The 19485-nt window shown below is 38.9% G+C and overlaps 1 protein-coding gene across 11 annotated transcripts in view; it reads right to left on the bottom strand.

Moving 5' to 3' along the window:
• DISC1 (DISC1 scaffold protein) overlaps positions 1 to 19485 on the bottom strand; it is a 208207-nt gene that overhangs the window by 104984 nt on the left and 83738 nt on the right. For 10 of the 11 annotated variants that reach the window (XM_054821736.1, XM_054821737.1, XM_054821745.1 and 7 more), the window contains 3 exons: positions 18384 to 18438; positions 13928 to 14030; positions 1330 to 1518 (listed from right to left, as the gene is read on the bottom strand). In XM_054821736.1, coding sequence (XP_054677711.1) covers positions 1330 to 1518; positions 13928 to 14030; positions 18384 to 18438 — 347 coding nt within the window. The remainder of the gene's footprint in view (positions 1 to 1329; positions 1519 to 13927; positions 14031 to 18383; positions 18439 to 19485) is intronic. The other variant, XM_054821746.1, reaches the window with a different exon arrangement.

Genomic DNA, 19485 nt, shown 5'->3' with positions numbered 1-19485 from the left:
AATTCTGTTGCTTCAGCAAGAGTCTTGCACAGGTTTTGTTTAAAACCCTGCTGAAGAAAAATACATATAAGTACACATGTTTTATAGGAAGTTTAATTGTCCTAGAAACAAAGGAGCAACAAAATGGACAGATTAGAAAGTGAGAACTCTCCTCAACTCACTTGCAAACCCAAGCAATAAGGAAGCATTGCCTGATGTGTGTTTGTGGGTTTGGATCACGATGCACTAACTTGAGGAATAATTTTTAAAATTTTTATCTAGTTTCTAAAAAAGCAAGTTCTTATCTAGTAGTGTGTCTGCGTTTATTTGTGTGTGTACATATATATACTTCTATGCATTTTTAAAACATCGTCTTTGACATATCCAGTTGCCTACAAAACTTTTTGTTCCTAAGATAGCTCTGCTTATCCACTTGCTTACGAAGAAGCTTCATGTACTTTTCAAAGGCACTTTCCTCTCTTCAACCAACCTACTGCTCATAAGATCCTGAAAAAGGAAAGCCATTTCAAACCCCTAGAGCTTTAAAGTAGCTCTCACATTTACACTGAGATGTTTAGAGGTAACTATAGTAACTGTACATTTGTAGTCAATTAAATGTTATTCAACCTTTTCATTTAATCAAGCAGCAAGGCCGCTTTATCTGCTTAACTTCAGGAGAGGGTACAGCAGACAAGAGGATAAGCCAAGCCTAGGAATGATTTTCCTATTTGTTAATTTGTCAGTAGCTTTCCCAGTAATTGCAGTGAACTTCCCCAATTCCACTGTGACACAACCACCCCAGCACACTACTCATCATTATATTGCGTTTGGCAAGCTGTTTAAATCCCCCCAAACATAAATTTATGAAGAGAACTCACCTTCAAAACCAGGCATCCCTTGCATCTCATACGTTTAGACCCATCACCAAATATGTTACATATATACACATTAAATATTTAGTTATATATACTAAATATGTTGCTATTGGCACAGCCAAGCACATCTACTGCTTCCACATGAAAGAGTACGTATGTTTCTGTGTATGTGAATACATGCACAGTATCATCATCACTATTACAAAAATGAGCTTAGAAAAGAAAGTTTTTGAGAACTGGGCTAAGATAGATTTTAAAAAGCTGTATATTGCTGGGATATCCCTTCTCCCCCTTGGCCTTCCCCCACCTCCAGTGGAAACAGCTGGGAGCATATTCAGCATATTGCTTATCTAGGTCCTGGCCAAAGTTTCCTCAGAAAAATCAGTGATTTGTGAAATGCAGGATAGTTCAAACCTCGTAGACTTCTAAGAGCTCATGACTGAGCAAAAGCTGTAACAGCCTGTGAACTACTTACCAAAGGCAGCCTCTCCTTGTTCAAGTTCTTGTTTCAGCCTGGTGTAATCATCTTTAATTCTCTCTAATTTTCGGACATTTCTGGCACTCACAACCAACAGTTCATTGAGAAGTCCTTCCAGCCCCTCCTTCTCAGATGTTAGTGATCTTATTTCCTCTGTAAGATCCTTCGCAGTACTGAAATTACTTCCTGCATGTTTTGTGGGGCAGGGGAGAAGAGAGAGGAAAGACAATAAAGCAGATGCTTACAACATCAGTAGGTTACACAGCAAATAACGGAAATGAATCAAACCACACTTCCCAACAACTTGAAAGACCAATGTGGAAGAAAAAAACAACAACCCTGCTTTGCAAGCATCCATTTAATTAATATACTAAAAAAGAATCATAATTGTAGCAGATTTAACCTTACACACACAGAGTCTCTGTTTAATTATTGATACAATTTACATTTTTGGAAAAAAACTGTTCCTAAGGGTGCACACTTCAGAAAATGCCATACTGTAATTCATTAATCATTGTGGTGTGATCTGTCAGGCCATTTTCTTGTTTTGGAGGACACATGAACTCACAATAGTTTTGAAAGAGATGCTATCAATCTGCTAGACTCTGAAGTATTTCCTCCTTGAACAAAGCAGCACTATGCTGTTGTTCATAACAAGTTCTTAAATGACATGCACCCCACGCAAAGACCATTAGAAGATGTTCTTCTGAAAGAACATATTTAAAAGTCATAACTCTCCCCTTCTGGCGCTCTCTGAAGTGTGAAACCTCAGAGATGGGCAGAATTCCTCAGTATCCACCACCAGCTCACACAGCTCTGGAGTTTTTAAAAATGTTTGGCTCCTTTGGACAGGGATCCAGAGTCAAAAGTTCAATTCCTAACTGGTTTACAGTGTAGCCTAGTAACATTTGCCCATCTAACCTCTCCAAAAACCATTTTTATAAGCAGCTACAGAGGAAAGTTTCTTCACAGAGAAGTCTTAAGTATAAATAGATGATGACAGTGAGACACTCAGCTATTAAATGATTTTCGAATAGCAGTAGAGTAACTATTACAATGCTACATTTATACAACTGTACCTGTGTCTTTTCAAGGATTCAGCTACTTGGCTTGGGGGGGGGGGGGAGGGACACAGACCCCACACAAAAATCTACAAAAAAATCCACTTTAATCTAAAGAATATTTGACAAAAATAATTTCCATGTAGGCTTGCCCAATACAAGACAAAAGATCTCTAGCACAAGATCTAAACTGTAGCATCACCCTAACTTGGCAAAAATTTGGTGGTATTATCTAATAAGTAAATGCATCTAGTAGTAAAGGCATTTATGAAATTTAGCCTTGAAGCAAATATTAATGTAAAGCACATCCAGTCACACATAAGATGTCTCATCAGCTTCTGAAGTCTGTGCAATGACTCTAGACTCCTGAAATAACTTTATAATACCACCAGCGTTATTCAGATATAGAGGTGTCCTTTGACTTTTGTTTCAGGAATATAATAAACTGTTGCTTATACACAACAAATCAATTTAAAAGTTTATTTTAGAAAATTAAGACATAATCCAAAGCATCAAACCACATCAGAGTTTCCTAAATTGTGGCATTACATCCTTTTTACCTCTCAAAAGCATTGGTCACAAAATCAAACAGGAGTGGTTTGGCTGCTGTTCAGTTCCTTCAGGACAGGGTAGCAAAAATGGGACTCAAGTATTTACACAGGTTGGAAGACCACCGCCAGCTGCTGAGAGCAGTTCCGTTCCTCCAGAGCGCAAGAGCAAATGGAAGCACTTCCAGCAAATAATGGCAACCATCCTCTTGGAGGAAAGATGCTACAGCAAACTCAAGTGGCTGTATGAGGACAGGTGTGCCACGGGGAGACTGCACTTTCCTAAATTTTTGAAAAGACTGTATCAAATAAATCAGATTTAAAGACCGAACACTGTTAAAGTATGGTAGCCTTGTGCTTTGGGTTTTTTTTAATTTAGTCCTAAGGCTATGGAAGTTTCAGTCAACCCCTTTTCCTTGCTTAAAGCTGACTTTTTTGTGTGTGTGTCTATCTTTAAGAGTTTAAAACTCCCCTATTTCTAATTCTCAGCTAAAGCTCTGTTTGCCAGTTCTATCTTACAAAGAATTGTACAATTAAATAATTATAAATATGCTTTACAAATAGTAGGATCTTATGACTTATCAGTGCATTTATTGAGAAACAACAGCACAAATTTTATTATCTTAATCTCTCACATGTTTCCAAATGGGCAAAACACAGCAGCAAGATAAGCAAGACAAAATCACTGGGAAAATGGCAGAGCTTCAGATGCTTCTAAGGCAACAAGACTTACAATTAAACAGTGCACCTTTACTTCACCTGAACTCATCCCAAGCATCAGCACACAAGAGCCTTAATAAAACATGAAGGTGAGAGATTCTTCATTAGAATCTGGAGCCTGCTCTTAGATTTCAGAAGACAGCAAGGAAAAAGGGATGATATTACATATGAAATTTTTATACATATTGAATGGATCTTAATTCCCAGAGGGGAAGTTTATATCAAAACTGAAGTATGAGGAAATGGCATCAGATACGTGCCCAAAAGCCAAAACAAAACTGCCTGATGCAGCTCCCAATGACAGCAGAAACATCTGGAAGTCTGCAGTGAAAATTCAGAAGAACTTGTACAAACTCATGCACCACAAGTGCCATCAGTGAGCTTCTGACCTCAATCACAGCAACCAAAAGAACTGCCTTCTAATGTCATAAGAAGGTTGATTTAAAAATTAATATATAATCCTTAGCTGCCAGCATTAAAAGACATAACCTCCTGGGGTCTTCTGTTTGTTAAGAGACAAAGCCACATTGGATGCTGTAGAAACATTCTGAAGACGTGTCAACATATTTTGTTCTGCTAATATCCTAAAAATGTTAAAATTCCTCTTTTTTATGATAAAATAATTATTTTGCCTAAGTGAACACAGTAACTTTTACTTTGTCAACAACTCAGACCTATGCTTTATATAGCCATACTGCTAGGGGAGTTCTAGTTGGGCGCTATTAGATAAACAAAGTCAGTCCTAATTCTTCTCAGGAAACTCGCTGAAGCTAATAGGACTGCTTACGCAGAAAATCTGTACAGAGACAACAAAACTAAGAAATTAATAGTCTAAGACCAAAGCTGAGCTTCTGATCTAAACCAAGACATGAGACAGGGATTCTGTTAAGGGGACTAAAGGGTGAAACGCCACTTTTCCCATCCTTCCTTCTGTCTTGCAGTGACACTTACTAGCAATGAGCAATTTTAGCCAGGGCATACATGTTCACATAAACACACTGGGTGCAAACTGGTACACCAAATGGGGAAACCCCACAAGTTCAGAAAGCTGTTTATAAATGTCCAGGCTAGAAAGTCTATTGCTCTATCAGAATCTTAAATCTATTCCATTTCATCTTGAATAAATACATGGAATCAACAGTGCTTGGATAAAACAGGGCAGGGGAAGGGGAGGAATAACCAGGTGAAGTAAAGTTGGGATTATAATAAAATCTGTAATCATTCACATTAACTTGGCCAAACTGATCATACTTCTACAAGTACAACACTGAAAAGTCATATTTTCCCTTTCCAGCTAATTCAAAGTATCCAGTGCTCTGAACAGGTTGAATAATACACCTGCAGTACACTGTCATAAGGAGGTAAATATGTACATTTAACTTTGAAGGGCTGAACCTTACCCATTATCTCAAAAGACAGCAACAAAAACTCAGTTGAAACTTCCTCCTTAATCTTGCCCTCTGGGGCTCTCTCCTCAGGTACATCCTTCATAACCCACTCTCCACAGGCAGGCACATCAGGTAAGCTCCAATGGCTTGATGTGAAAGCCAAAAATACCAGCCAAATCAAGCAAAACAACCCACAGTAGAAAAATTTAAAAAAAAAAATATCCCCAGGCACAAAGTAGTTATATAATTGCTTTTACTCGCTGTAGACATAAATAGTACATTTACCTTATTTTCCTCTCTTCCCAAAATTTTACTTGTATGGCTATATACTACAGCTAAATAATGCTCTGCATATCAAGTATATTTTCTTTATACCTAGTTACATGCACAAACTCATGCCCATTATAATAGCTCATGGTCAGATTTTACTATATTGGGCAGATTGTTGCCCATTTAGTAGCCTCAAACTAACGTATCATTATTTTGATACCATTTGCCAGCAACAAATTGACCAAAAATATGGTTTGAAATCTGTCCCACTTTGTAAACACCAACAAAAGTGTTATTATTTAAGTTTTGTTAAATATTTCCCCTTCAAAATACAAGACAAAGTTAATAGCCCACAACTTTTTTACTCCCACTTTTTATCATATTTATGCCAGAAATTACATATACTCATAGGTTCCATTATTCATACCTGAAGCAGAGAGGTACGTCCCACCCCTGCTGAAACTATGTTCATTGTAGTACAAGCAAAGGAGCAATTTTTGCAGAAGAGTAAGGCACAGATAATGGACATTGGCTTGAATGTAGGAAAGAACAGACTGGTCATTATTTATCATTATCTATAAGCTAATTCTTCATAAGCTAACACTACCTTTAATAATGTATAAGAAAGTGAAAATTTACATTTTAGCTTAGGGCATTTGCCACCAAGACTGAAAATCCTCCACCCTGTGATTAATGAGAATACAAACTGATTCCAACACCAGAAAAGAAAGAAGAAAATAAATATCATTCAGCTGCTCACAAAGAAAAGAGAAAAAGCTAAAAACATGACAGAAATGTTAGATTTTGGAAGTACAGCCAGTGTGTTTGCGCCTCTGAAAAAACAAATAGCAAATGAGGGACAGTCTACCATCTCCTGAAATATTTTACAGAATTCCAGCATATTTGAATCACAGTTATTGTTTTTAAGCAATAACACGTGCCAACACTTTCATGAAGCATAATGAAACTGAATGATTGATGTGATCCTGAAAGGTAAAATACGAAAATCTGTCTGGAAGCAGGTGAGAGACCCTACAGACATACATTTGGAGGAGGAATTCTCGGCTACAGAAAGCCTCTTGCACCCAGACTGAATCAGTTGCCACAGAGCAACTCAGAAATATTTTTTTTTTTTAAAAAGGGGGGTGGGGAACCCCAACAACAATAAAATTTTAAGTCAGTAATAACGACTCAAAGGCTCAAGTGAAAATTATCAGTGAGAAAAGGCACACAAACCCTGAAGAAAAAGGCAGAGGTTTGGGAGATGGCAATTCAGCAATACTGAGACCCAACCTGTTCCAAGGAGCAATAGCTGCTGGTGACTGCCGAGCCACCAGACACTCTCAAGCGCCTGCACTGGGGGTGACAAGTATAGCCCAGGAGCACATGAGTCTCAGCAATTCACTATGTACATTAGCCAGTAAGTGGTTGTTGCAAGTCACATATCATTCTCTTTCAACATGGTAAAGGATGCCCAACTGAAAGTGACTCAAGGGTCACCCAATATGCACAGACACATGAGCACACAAGGCTTCCCTACATAATCACTTCGCCCTCCCTCATAGCTCCTGTTCAGCTTATGCCTTTCAATCTCCGGTTCTTTTACATCTCCCCTCTCCCCTGCCTTTGCCTCCACACTCTACCGGTACCAGAGGAGAGGAAGAGACATGCTAAGAGTAGGGAAACAAGCCAGACCTGATCTCCATGATGTTGAGGGCTGCATGAAATCATCAACCCCCTCTTCACCAACGAGACCAGAAAAGAAAACCAGAGAAGGATCAGGGAGAGAAATATTCATACCACCTAGGTTTAGGCTCCAAAAGTGCATGCACTGAGGTTCAGAGGTTTGTCACCCTGGCTCCGTGGATGGTCAGTGGAAAGAGGAACATCACTGCCCCCTTCCACTGACTGCACAGGGGTTTTCTTGTGTCCCCTCCAGACCATAGCACAGCCTTTCCACAGGGCGAGAGTGCCTCCCCATCTAACATTTCTCCTTTGAGCACAAAACCCTGGAAAAGAAACTGCCAAAGAGATTACTTGACCTTCTCTCCCTCTCCAGCTTAGGAGAGAAAAAGAGTAAGTTGTTACATGACTGACTGACTTCTGCAACAGAAGCAATGATTTTCTGCTGTCTGGTCACATATCATGCTGGAACTTCAGCTACAACAAATTACCCTTGAAGTTCATGAAAGCCAGTAACATCCAGCAGTCTCATTTGGAAATGAGATAAAAAGAGAAATAGCATAGCTGTCTGAGGTCTGCGTGACTGACAGAGTTGCGGGGGGGGGGGGGGGGGGGGGGGGGGGCGGCGCTACTGTCATTATTTTTAAAATGAGTTAATAGGCTTGCCAAAAAGTACCTCACTTGCACCAATATGCAGTGGTAAATTTTACTTTGTGGATCATAAAGTGACTGCTGCGGGAAGACATGCTAACACACAACACTGTATGCTGGAGCCAGACATTGCGATACAGGCATGAAGAAGAATTTATCTCAATATGCCTCTTGAGCCATCAACCCAAACTGCTGCTGGAAGCAAGAATCTGAAAATAGGGAACCAGCTATGTCATCTGACAAGACACAGACCTCTATCAGACTCCAATTCATCAGAACACTAAGCCTTCATGAGAAGGCACAAAGAGGCATTGGTATTTTTGACTCTAAGACTAGTTGAGTTCTCCAACGGTTGCCAACAGTTCTCAGAAACAAAGATAAAAAACCAGGAGCACCATTGCCTTCCAATGAAAGACAAATTAAAAGCTGTACCTAGCGTGTCTGGGGAAGATCTCAACATCATGTCAAGAACTTTATGCCCATACACATTTCTGCATGAAATGACAGAATACAGCACAGGCGTGAAAACAAGACATACACATTACCAAACCACACGGATTTATGGCTGAAAATGTCCTTCAGCCTGCACTGGCATCTTCCAGCCTGACTGCTCTGTCCCCTAACATACTCCTTCCCAGCAGGAATGCTTACTACCAAAGCTGGAAGGCTGGGGGCTTTTTTGTTACAGTTGCCTACTGAACCTGCAGAACTTGCCCTAAATGAGCATCAAAGAGCAAGCAAATAGGCAACAGCCCCAGCACTAAGTTTTGTGAAAATATGCTATCAACTATTTATGTCATGCTATTTATAAACTACACTTCTACATTGACATAAGGAAAAAACCCTTTTCGTTGTACTGCTGGAAATCATCCCACCACTGTATTTCCAATTAGCTCCCACGTGCAGGTATTTAATGAAACAGAGTGCGCGCTAATTATAGGACGATGATACAAGATCTCTTACTAGTGTGGACAGTTTTAAGATGAAATTTTTTCTTTTTTTTTTTCCAACTACTTGCAAGTCACCTCATTCTAACTTCTGTGTTTGGATCTAATTTGTATTTGCAAAGACATAAGGAAAGTTAATGACATGCATCTCATAGTTAAGTTTTTCATTCACGTCTGCTTAGCTCCTTGCTAGCCACTTTCTGGCCATCTAGTCCCATACTATTACACATTCTCAAGAGGAAAAAAAAATTCATACAGAGTTTATGAAGATACTGTAAAAATATATCAAACAATGTCTTTTATTCAAATACAGGAAACAAACGAAATGATGACTAAAAATTCATTTTAGTTTACATCCTCCCTCCGATTCCCAAATTATTTTCTCACTAAGGAAAAATGAAAAACATCATTTCTCACTGTCGTGGGTTGACCCTGCCTGGGGGCCAGGTGCCCACCAGAGCTGCTCTCTCACTCCCCTCCTTCACCAGACAGGGGAGAAAATGTATAACAAAAAGCTTGTGGGTCGAGATAAGGACAGGGAGAGATCACTCACTAATTGTTGTCACGAGCAAAACAGACAACTTAGGGAATTCATCTAATTTATTACTAAGCAAAACAGAGTAGAGGAATGAGAAATAAAATCAAATCTTAAAACACCTCCCCCCACCCCTCCCATCTTCCCGGGCTCAACTTCACTCCCGGCTTCAACCTTCCCCCCCTCAGCGGCACAGGGGGACGGGGAGTGGGGGTTACAGTCAGTTCATCTCACGGTGTTTCTGCCGCTTCTTCATCCTCAGGGAGAGGACTCCTCTCATCGGTCCCCTGCGCCAGCATGGAGTCCCTCTCACAGGAGACAGTCCTTCATGAACTTCTCCAATGTGAGTCCCTCTCACGGGGTGCAGACCTTCAGGAGCAAACTGCTCCAGCGTGGGGTCCCCCACAAGGTCACAAGTCCTGCCAGCAAACCTGCCCTGGCGTGGGCTCCCCTCTCCATGGGTCCACCGGTCCCGCCAGGAACTTGCTCTAGCTTGGGCTTCCCATGGGCCGCAGCCTCCTTCAGGTGCCTCCACCTGCTCCGGCATGGGGTCCTCCACAGGCTGCAGGTGGAATCTCTACACCCCCTCATCCCTCCTCCATGGGCTGCAGGGGGACAGCCTGCCTCACCATGGTCTTCACCACGGGCTGCAGGGGGATCTCTGCTCTGGCGCCTGGAGCACCTCCTCCCCCTCCATCTGCACTGACCTTGGTGTCTGCAGAGTTTCTTACATCTTCTCACTCCTCTCTCTGGCTGCAAAAGCTCTCTCTCTCTAAGTGTTTTTCTTCTTCTTAAATATGTTATCACAGAGGCGCTGATTGGCTTGGCCTTGGCCAGCGGCGGGCCCGTCTTAGAGCCGGCTGGCATTGGCTCTGTCAGACACAGGGAAAGCTTCTAGCAGCTTCTCACAGAAGCCACCCCTGTAGCAACCCCCCCCCCCTTCCCGCTACCAAAACCTTGCCACAAAAACCCAACACACTCACATATCATTTGTTCTCCCATGAAACAGCCTAAAGTAGGAAAATAAATTTTAATAATATTTCTACAGTTACATTCGCACTTGCTTACATATCATCCCATTTGAATTTTCTTATTGGCTTAGGATTAATCTGCAATATATTCCTCAAAAATATCACGCTAAATAGTCACATGATGCTAAGAGAAAGAACAGAATATCATGTTCTGCCATGTTCTTCCCATAACTGATGACAAAATTTTTATCAGCATGTTAAGAGCTACTGTAAGAAGCAATTGTTATAATAATTACTTGCAAGTTTTCTAAGAACTGACATTCAAGTGCTTTGTTTTAATAAAAAAATATCTACTAGATGCTAAACCATAAGATTTCATTGGTAAGTATTTACAAATGTGTATGTCAACAGTAACATATCATGCAATCAGGAGTACTTGTTAGCTATAATTAGCTAAAGCTACTGACTTAAAAACCATGAACAATATAATAAGATTCTACTAATTAAGTTTGGAGAAAAATTCTGGACTAGCATCTCAGGAGTATTAACTGCAACACGCAAATGCCAATCAGAAGGGAGTTGTTGCTATAAAGGATCTGAATTATAGCTGTTGATAGAAATACCTCTTGAGTATTTAAGTAGAGGCTTTCCTTCCTCCCCCCCCATATGAAATCTCCGTAGGATTTAATGAATCTATTGTATTTATTCTATGACCCTCAATAACCCAAAGATTCCCAAGTGTTCTTTCTTTCTCCTCTAAATTTAATTTTACACGTCTTCCATGGAAGAAATAATGAGGAGAGACATTTACATATGTAGCATCATCTCTTATGTCTTTACAGTATCATTTATTATACAGTCTTGAAATCCAGGTATTTTATTGACAGGACTAATAGAATTATCACACTTACACTGCTTTTATTGTGGTATTTTCCTCTCAAAGCAAGATTACCTATATTCTTACATTTTCTGGTGCAAATATACCAATACTGTAAATCAATGTGTTTGGAATAGAAAGTACAGTTCAGATGAATGTTGTCTGAAGCTATCAAAGTAGCTGTTAAAGTCTGAGGTATTTATGATGCTTTGCAAGTTATCACAACATTAAGTCATCACATGCAAACTCTGAGAACTAATGCATCACTTAATAATTATATTCTTAAGCTCATCTATCTTAACTTTTGGGATACATGAATCCAGATGTGCACAACTGCATTCGTAACCTTTTTGCTTTGCCACTATTCCAAAATCACTTAACTGCTTCCTCAAGGAAAATGCTATGTTAAACAAAAACGATGCAACATCTGTTTAAAGAAAAACAGTTGTTCTCAGTATCCATTAGTACTGTTGTTTGAGGAAATTGAATGATCGATCTAACTTCTAGAGTAAAAAAGCAGAAATAACAGACATCTATCCCTGCCTGACGCTTCCGGACTAAATGAAAACCTCTAATTATGACCACCAAACTTTATTCTTACTGCATATCTATATATACACTATAATTCCCTCTGAATTTCATGCTATTCCAAGGTTGTCCTTAAATAATTGCATATTACCCAACTGAAGATTCTCCCACCTTCTAACAATTTAATATATCCATGCTGTTAAGTAACATTCCCTTAGCTGCCTGACAGTTCAGGGCATATGTACACACAGCATCTTGCTTAAATCTTAATCAGTATTTAAAAGGTTAAGACCTACTTCTTAAATAAAGCATAGTTAAGAGGTGTCATTCATTTATGCCTAACAGAGGAATACACAGAAATGTAATACTTCAGCCACCTTTAAATTATCCACTGTTCACTGTTTTCGCCTTGTTAAGTAAAAAAAAAAAAAAAAGAAAAAAAAAAGAAAAAAAGCACTATTTTTATCTCCTCCTTCCTCTTTCCTCTTCTGGATTTACCAAATTTTCCCTTCCTGACTTATTTCTCTGCTAGCTGCGATTCATTCTGCATCCTGGCTTTTCTGATTTTATCACTCCACACTGCAAGACTGAAATATTTCCTTTTTTTTCAGAATTTTTTTTTCCCCCTTTCAGATATTTGAGAGCTTTTTCTTTATTATTATTCCTCTATTTCCTCTGTATCCTCTGCATACTACTCCGCATTTAACATAAACAAGTGCCATCCTATCAATGTATCCATTTCTTACAACAAGGTAAAGAAATTACAGTATCCACTCTCTCCAAATTACCTTTTCTCCTTGACTTTCAACTAGTTCCCTCCAGAATTTTGCCTTAGTAACAACTTAGGATTGTACCATTCACAGTAATTAAAATTCTCTGAAGTAAGAGTTTTTCAGAGTAAGAACAAAAGCAGAAACAGTGCTTATCAGTACTAAGAAATAGCATCGATGCTTCTTAAAAAGCATAAAAAGGCAATCACAGTCGCAGTACTGCGAAAACAGTTTATAGATGTATCGGCATTAAATTGTCTTTTGAATTCATTCCTGAAACAAGCAACCTCTTTCAAGAGCTAACAAGTATAAAATATTGTTATGAATGTTTTGGAAATAGTCCTCAAGTTGTCATTTACTCTCAAAGTGTCAGACTGAGGTACATCTTTTCTGGCCAACTGCTTCCTGCTGGCAGCACGACACAGTTGCATATCCAGTTTATGGGCTATTTTGTTCTCTCAAAAGCCATAAAATGACTGGGGAAAACTTTGATCCTGTTTCTGAAAGCGAGAAAATTGCCTACATTCAAACAACCCACAGACAGAGAAGGGTGATTGCTCAACTTACCTCTCACAGGTGGACACAAACAAATAGAGAGTGTTTTCATTTTGAAAAAGTGTTATGAGAAGAAGGACATTGAGCATATTCAGCACCAATACAAGATCTGGTCCTCAATTACCTTTAGGATTTTGCTCAAGTCCGATGTTACTCAATTCTGGCAAACAAACCATGTGATGCCGCACAAGGTTTCATTTTAAAATAATTTGTGTGTGCCAGTACTAAATTCTTATATTTAACTGAGAAGGTAAATCACCAACTGATAGCTATAACATGTTGCCTTGACACATATTAAAAACCCTCTAGCCTTTCTTTAGTTGGTATAACACTGGAAAATTCCTTGTACCCAAGTCTACATTCCCTCCTACTCAGCTTCCTCTCTGAGGCAGGTGTCCAGCAAAGAGACACCTGTTTACACACTTGCAAACAATTTGCTGAATTAGAAAACCCACCTCTTCAACCTCAAGGGAACTGTGCTTTGCCTTTTTCCCACCACCCCGTAGCGAACAGTGAAGTAATCCCAAGTAAGTGGCATGTAAAGCTGTTACCTGTCAGACTCTAATCGCATTTCAATGTTTTACTGGTTGTAAATAACATGCACAAGTGCTCCAAGGACCAAATTGCTCTTTTGCTGCCATCATTAGTAGTTTAATGATCTGAATGGCAGAAGCTGCCAATTATTGTATTCCATTCTAAAGTGTCATTTAAAGCCACACCTGTAATTATTATACCTTTGATGTAAATTTATGTTCTTAGCTAGAGAGATTAAGGCATATAAGTTGTAAGGTCCAGAAACAGCTATTGATAATCATTTATCCATTTCACCTATGGAAAAATATCACTTCTTCACATGTTTACTGCCTACCACGCTGCATTCGTTTCACCAGTAGTTCCCAACCGTGGAAAGGCACCTGAAGTACCTTACACAAGGCACGGCACAGTCCTGTTCTGCCGGACTTGCCATGACTTCAAGGGATCTACACAAGTGCACATCAATGACTTTTCCTGAGAAATCCCAGCTATGAAAAGGTCAACAACTGCTCTAACAAACCACTCAATGTTAGTCCTTTTCATCACTTAAAACTTACCTGAAACAGCCAGCATTTTGGCTTCCAGTAGAGCTGGTAGTTGAGTCTCAATATCACTCACTTTCCTCCTCAAAGTACTGCAGAGTTTCTGACTCGTGCAAACCTAGATCAAGGCAGACAGCCATGATATATAATTCATTCATGTAAAAGTATAAGGCAATTTAAATGGGGCTTCAAACGTTCTTGGTTTACAGACACGACATAACATCCCACAGCAAGATAAAGAAGCTTGATAAGAAGTGATGTCTTCACAGAAATACCCAACATGAATCAAAACTTCCAAGCTTTGTCACACATTCTGTTATAAAAATAGGGAATGGTATCAGTATTAGCTACCTACATGAGAGGGGACATTTTTCACTACTAGCTACAGAGGCTGCACATAGAAGAAAGGCCATCTTACAAATTCTGTACAATTTCAGCATTAACAGTTATGCCTGGAGTGGAGCGTAAACAAGCCGATGTTTGGAGTTTAAGATGCCATAACACAGAATGTACAGCTATTTTTATGCAAAATATACCGTGCTGCACATCTTAACTGAGAACAGGCAAAGCAGCCATCATTACTTCTCTGCACAGGCAATAAATAAGGCTACACCAGCTCAATGCTGTACTTTGTTTCACAATCAGGAGACATAGCTGACTGGGGTTCAGGTTTCTGACTTACCCTCTGTCTTTTTTATCTTTTTAACTAAAAGTTCCTTCAGCAATGAATCAGGACTGGTATTAAAAATATGGAGAGAGACAGAAGAAAAAAAAGAAAGGAAGTTCAACTGTTTCTGTACCTTACATTTAAGCGCGCATTGCCACCTGAGAAGGACCTTATACAGCATATACAATTCATACAACTCCCACATATTCAAAAATGTTGGTTCTTACTCCATATTGCATCATTTGTGAAGGAAAGCAAAATGAACAAACAGAAAAATCCTTCACCGAGCTAAGGCAAATCCCTTGTTCTGAAGGCAGACATCAAACACGTGCTTAAAATTGTAGCTGACATTTGAGAAAACATTGCATTCGCTGGAACCAAGGGTAAAGCAATAGTCAAGAGAGGCACAGGGTTGTTGTGAAGAGATGAGATGTGAAATGAAATCTCCAGAGGAAAGTTTTCCCTGCCCTTCTTGACTTTTTTTTTTCCCCTTCAAAAACAAGTGTATATACCATGCTTATTAACAGAAGCACAGCTATCACTTCACTTTTTAAGAGCAAAAGCCTTACAGCTCTAATGGCTTATCTGTTTGGACAATTAACGTATAATAATTCAGATATGACACTAACTGTAAATCCTTTTAAATGGATAATACCCTCTTGCTTTAGCTGAGAGCATCTGTTAACCATAAATGGGTCATATTTTTTTCTTGAGTCAACAGAACTATCCTCCAAGCAGTAACTGTTACTATCTAAAGACTTCAGAGTCTTCCTATTAATTTAAAAACACATTATCTCATCACTTCTGCACCTACTATAATTTTTCAATTCCCAGATATTTCACTTTGTTTCAGTACCCCCTTCTAAGTGACTTGCCTGCTCTTAACATTCACTTAAAATGTTTTTAAAAACCCAAACCTGTCAGAGGTGAATAAGCGTGCCCAAAGAACCCAAAGGCCATTTCTGTCTCACATCTTCAAAATAAATCTGAAAGATTTTAATGACTTCTTTCTAAGCAGAGCTCTCTCTTTAGGGGTACTGAATGGCTCAGTGAATTGCAATTAGATGGGGAATCTTTCAGCTCTAGGAAAACTGCATGAATATATCCCATGCTGGTAGTAACTTAAAGTCATTACCACTAGACAGCTGTTTGGCAATTATGCAAAATAAGCTGGGAGGTTTAATCAGTTTCTAGTGAACACTGTCCACTTTGTAAGCACTACTGTCGGAACAGAGCTCGCTGGCACTCTTTATTAATGGACCAAACGCAGGGACCAGAGGCTGAAAGGAAGTTCCTCTAACTCACAGAGACGATTCTTCTGGAACATGAGATAAGTACATTACCGAGCCTCTGCCTGTACCTATGTCACGTGTAGTCTGCAGATAAATGAACAACATTAATCTTCAGAGCTATCATATGGCATAGTTCAACAAAACTAAATGAACGACTGGGAGAGGCAAAACAATATAACATCCTCTAAACTAATAACACTGCTTCTACATTACATCAGTTCTACTCTACAAGCTCCAATTCCTTTCATTTTTTCTAATTATTTTATCTTAATAACAGCTACCATTATTCATTACAGTAGCGTATTGAGGCACTAAGGAAAGGTTATTTCTTAGCTAACAAAGATGATGAACATTCACAAAGCCAGTGTCCTCTCTTGCTCCCAGGGAACGTGCCATCCTCTCCTAACCAGCCTGACTGCGAGCGCCCGTGCCTGTGGCCCCAGCAATGCCTCTGCCCTGTTCTCAGCGACCAGCTCTGCTGCAGCCCATGGAGCAGCGAGCTTCAAGTCTAAAAAAAACCCCTTTTGGTTTCAGGGAAGTTCCTTACAATCAAATATTACTGTATCTATTTAAAAATCCTCTTCAGTGGTTTGTGGGGGTTTTTTGCAGACTTTCAAAAAAAGGCTCTTGTTTAGGAATACATCTTACAAACCTGTGTTCAGACACAAAAATTCTACTCAAAAAAGCAGTCTATCTGAAAACAGCAGGATGCCGGTTAGCAAAGATACGTGGAATCAAGATGAAAAGCAACAAAATATCAAAAGCAAATTTGCCCATTGTCAACCTCTTCCATCTTTCCAGTGTATGATGTTAATCTAAAGCAGCAAAAGCACATATTAATTTCTGAAGGAAGAGGGTGGATAAGGGAGATTGTTCCCTTCATTAACAGGCAAATCTTAGCGTTTGCAGCCTCAGCTGAAAACAACACAGATGAGGCAGAAAAGGCCATATAAACACTAGTGGCACAGGGGGAAAGAAAAGACCTTTGACAAAGTAGTGTTTTCCCCGGCTCTATTCAGTTTGAGAAGAAAATAATAGGATGAGATGATCTGAATAAATAAAAGAAAAAATGATTTGGAGGAGTCTCATTATGTGCTTCCTATTTATCTTCTCTAATAAATAAAAGCCATCACATAGGAATGGAAAGAAATTAAAATAATATTTTACCTATTGAATACTTACAGAAACAAACAGGCGGTGGAATTCTACCTCGCAGACTTCTCAATTGTTACCCGTGTTTCAGGTCTTATTGAAAAAGCCTCTAAATACTACAGTTACTTAAAAAAAAAAAAAAAAACCCAAACCAAAAAAACCACCGTGCTTCAAGAGGCATGCATTTTCAGGGGAGAAGGCAAAATCCGTAACTTATGTTTTAGCTTGCAGATAGCTTGACACAACACATCACACTGAGGTACCAAATGTCTCATTCATTTTATTAGATCAGCTGTAGGTCAATTCCTTGATACTTTATTCACAGTCATGTAAAAATACAGGAAGAAGCATCATGTTATAATGTTCTATACTAATTTTTTCCCCAAGATATGCGCATAAACAAGGAACAGAGGAGAATGGGCTCAAAATAAAGTAGGAGAGAAGGAAGGAAGGGTATTGAGACACAGTATTTAAACAGTCTTTTTAACAGTGCACGCTAAAAGTATTGGTCAAGATGATTAGGAAGAATAGATTATAAAGGGTAAAATTTTCACTAATTTTGATGAGTGCTATTAGAAAAAGAATATGAAAAATAAATTTATTTCAGAGTATAGATTCATTACTGATAAAAACCCAGGAATGTTTTCCACTCTCTGTTCCATATAGACCTATATGAATTAGCTACAATAAATGGACCTCTTTTCTAGAGCACTCCTGGAGCAAAGATGCTTTGTGGCTCACCGAGCCATTCTGAAATAAAAATAAAATTTTACTAGTCTCGTTCTTGGAAGGAGGCCATGAGAAATAAGAAAATTAAAGGAAATGATTTAACGTCTCTGGTTAGAAACAAAAGGTATGCCAAATATGCCACATCACTTTTCTTTGTATTTTTAAAGGGAGATGAGAATTAGATTGCTATTATTAGTGAAAGGGCAGGGAAAAGAGGTACTTCATTTATGCTCTTCCTTCACACCAACAAAACCAGTCAGCTAGAAAAGTAAGAGGCCCTGTATTAAGAGTGAAAATATTTGGCTATGACCAGAATTCTCTTTCATTTCATGAATCCAAGTCTGTTCCTAAGTGGAGACCAGTGAGAAGACTGATCACTAGTAAACATAAGCCAAGAAACAAGATTACTCCGTCTGCTTCCTTAAGCATAATCTCTGTGGCCTGTCCAGATATAAACTGGCTGGGGGGGGGGGGGGCATTGGAGTGTATGTTTAGAAATATTTACATGCAAAATCTGTTTAGAAGAAACACCGCAAACCCAACTTTCTAAACCACAGACAATTTATTAAGATGTAAGCTATTATCTGCTTCTCTAAATATTCTGAAGAACTGAAAACTGACATGTACTTACTTTGGCAGTAGTTTCTTTAATGGTCATGCTGAATGATTGTTCTTTTTCCTGAAGGCTAGAAGGGATTAAAATAAAATAAAAGTTGACCTTCTCTGCTCATCACTGTCTGCTACACAAAACACACAGACTTTAATATGACTCATACTAACACAAAAGAGCCAACACCAAGATAAAATTTGTGTATTTGGTTTCAGTGTTGCTAGTGACTAACCAACCTTTTCTCCACCCAATTTCTACCCACTTAATCCTGTTTGTTTGCAAAACAGTTCATACACTAGCTTTACAGTTCTTAATTAATGAATTTATACACATTTTACTTACCATCTGAAACACAATTATTATTATTTCTGTAACCATAATATCTTAGAAGTTCCCGGCAGCATAAAGGACTGGTGCTTTGTGAGGCTACCGTCCCAACGCCTAACACAAAGGCATTTCTGACACCAAGTTTGCAGTTCACTGTCCTCTTATAACCCAGTTTCCAACTCTTGCCAGGAAAAGTTCAGCTGCAGTCACTTGTTCTCACAGTAGTTTTATATGAAATATCACCACTCAGTTTGTTTCATTTAATGAAAAGCTACAAAATGCTTGTACCAAAATGATTCAACAGTGGGCTGAAATTGAGGCCTTGTCCATGCTTACACGAATAAATTCAAAGTTTTCTTCCACATATAAAATCAGAAAGGTTTACTACTGTGATATTACCAAACCTAATGTAAACATGTGCCCTTGGTGCTTGTAAATAAATTCACAAGTTGCATTTTTAACATTAAGTTCAAAAATCCAAGTCAAATCAAACATTAGGAGTTAGTAGAGAGATATATTTTGCAACTTTAATACTTCCCTCCCTCCTACTTTGCAGGCGTACACTTTTATACAGTGTTCAATTACTTTATCACAAGCTATTTTCTTTTCCGCCAGAAAATAGCTTCAATTCAGCGTACATGACAGTCAGCACCCCCCACCAGCAGCATTTCAATTCTTCCTTTTAGCTGTGTTGTAAAAATTGTACTACTTTCACAACCTACCACTGATGTTCTTCCCAAATAAAGAGCTACTAATTTATTTCTGAGCTTTTCTTTAGTGCTCAGCACTGAAGTAT

The sequence above is a fragment of the Grus americana genome, chromosome 3, assembly GCF_028858705.1.
Source record: "Grus americana isolate bGruAme1 chromosome 3, bGruAme1.mat, whole genome shotgun sequence".
Taxonomy (NCBI): domain Eukaryota; kingdom Metazoa; phylum Chordata; class Aves; order Gruiformes; family Gruidae; genus Grus; species Grus americana.
This window is presented reverse-complemented; position numbering and strand designations above follow the sequence as displayed.